Source organism: Penicillium citrinum, assembly GCF_028827155.1.
Source record: "Penicillium citrinum strain IBT 23319 chromosome Unknown utg000009l:1.0-4274883.0:1.0-4276374.0, whole genome shotgun sequence".
Classification (NCBI taxonomy): Eukaryota; Fungi; Ascomycota; class Eurotiomycetes; order Eurotiales; family Aspergillaceae; genus Penicillium; species Penicillium citrinum.
This window is the reverse complement of record NW_026622694.1, coordinates 618,676-620,797: the sequence shown is the minus strand read 5'-3', so window position 1 is coordinate 620,797 and position 2,122 is coordinate 618,676. Positions and strand designations below refer to the sequence as shown.

At 41.4% G+C, this 2,122-nt stretch overlaps 1 protein-coding gene across 1 annotated transcript; it reads right to left on the bottom strand.

The window, feature by feature from the left end:
* Positions 1–362: 362 nt before the first annotated feature.
* Positions 363–1,754, bottom strand: N7469_009709 (uncharacterized protein; the record flags this gene model as incomplete). The annotated part of the gene is made up of 1 exon (XM_056648614.1): positions 363–1,754. One exon carries the CDS (start codon positions 1,752–1,754, stop codon positions 363–365), a length of 1,392 nt encoding a protein of 463 aa, XP_056495745.1.
* Positions 1,755–2,122: the final 368 nt, after the last annotated feature.

Below are 2,122 nucleotides of genomic sequence, written 5' to 3'. Positions count from 1 at the left end.
ATTGATAAAATTATATATTAATAACTAAAATATTTTAATTATTGAACTAGAAATTATATAAAATAAATTATTATCAATTATTATTAATAAATAGTGTAACAGATTCAGAATCTGATATAGGATTGTATATATCATATAATCTTGCTATTAAGTTTATTTTAGCTATCGATACTGTTGGGGCGGAACAATATAGTGCCGAAATTATACTGTATCTATACTATATCAGCTATATATTTACTTTCTTTTTCTGAATATTAACGTAATTCACGGGCGAGTCGGCCACACGGGCGAGTCGGCCACCCAACTACACCTACTATTTTTGATTTATATATATAACCAACAAAACGCAATTAAATTAATAGCTACTGCTTTGGGCATCTATTTATCTTATGCCCTATCACTCCACATCCACTGCATCTTGGTGGCGCCCGAATTCGGTGCGTGCTGGCCTGGTTTGCGATCTCTGTGGAGACTGAAGCTTCAGCTTCAACGGGATATTGGCTGGCCTGTATCAACGCACGCGCCTCTATAGCATTTAGGGCTGTGTCATGGGGTATTTGACGTTTCGATCTCGATCGCTTTTGCTTTTTTCTTGCATTTGCAGCACGTAGGGCCCGATTCTCCTCGGCTAAAAGCACTGCACTGTGCATCGCCATATGACAGCCCTTAATCAGTTGATCAATCGCTGCTTTTGTGGGTGTAGGAGGGCTTTGCGATCGATATTTAAGTAGTGTCTTGACCGAGGAAGCCTGCCGACGTAGCTGTTTTGCGTTGTGTGGTGTTATAGGTATAAAGTCGGCTGAAGAATTGCTTCCGCGGGTAGGAGGGGGTGTTGGTGTTTTGACATAGATATTGATCTTTGCAAGCACAGAAATAGGATCAAAAGGTATTAATCCTGTAGCTTTAAAGCTATTTTGTATCGAGATATCTTTAAATGCTCTAATACGGGCATCTGGATATGCTGCAAGAAAGTCAAGTTTATCGATATGACTGATACCTTTCCGCATAAGATCTTCCACAAGTCCACCATATGCACGTTTCAGAGAAGCAAAACAGCCAACATCAAGTGGTTGAAGCAAATGTGATGAATGCGCAGGCATACAAATCGATATAATATTATGCTCTTTGCAAATCTGGTCGAATTGAGCTGTTAAATGACTGCCATGACCATCAAGAATAAGTAGTCTATATTTGCCCTTTGACCGACCATAAATATATGGAATAAAATGATTTTTTAGCCAATTAAGACTAATATCATCAGTAGTCCATCCATTTTTGCTTTTGTCGATTTTCCAGCCATCTGGAAGATCATTAAACCATGATTCGATAAAGACTTTGCCTTTAAAGATAATATATGGAGGAAGCGCCCATCCTTGAGCACAGATTGATTCAATCACAGTCACCCATTCACGATTTCCTGGTTGTAGCATTGATCTCTTTCCACAATATTCCGCACGAGTGATGACCTTCGCAGTTGCGGTGAGACCCATTGCGAAGCCTGTCTCATCAAAATTGAAGATATCTTCATCGGCGATACCGTATTGGACTATCACGCGTTGTACACTATCGAACCACTCCCGAATCACGGTCGGATCCTCGCATTGTGCTCTCTGATAGTCATATCGACGGCTAAACCGACTCGCAATCATATCTTTATGACGTTTAATAAAGGTTGAGACCCAGTTAATACCGACAGTCGGAGAAGGGATTGTTCCACGGCTTGCAAGTAGCAAATTGGCCATATCTTTAGCCATACTTGGCCGGGGGGGGATTTCCACGTAGATCCATAGACAATATCCATTCAATAAGCGATTCTTCTTCATATTGGGTCAATTTATGACTATTTGCGCGTGCTTCATGTCGAAATTGATAACCGCGTAGTCGATCCTGGAGAGTAGCGCGTGGCACATCAAAGCAGCGTGCAGCTTCACGAATAGAGGAGATTTCCTTATTTTTTATAGCTTTGACAGCTAATAGGATTCTACCCTCTTGTTCGACAGATTTTTGAGCCTTTTGAGATCGAATTGGTGGCATGGCAAGTGGTTGAAGGTAGTAGAAGATTAAATGGGGACGCGACCGCGTTAGGTGGCCGACTCGCCCGTGTGGCCGACTCGCCCGTGAA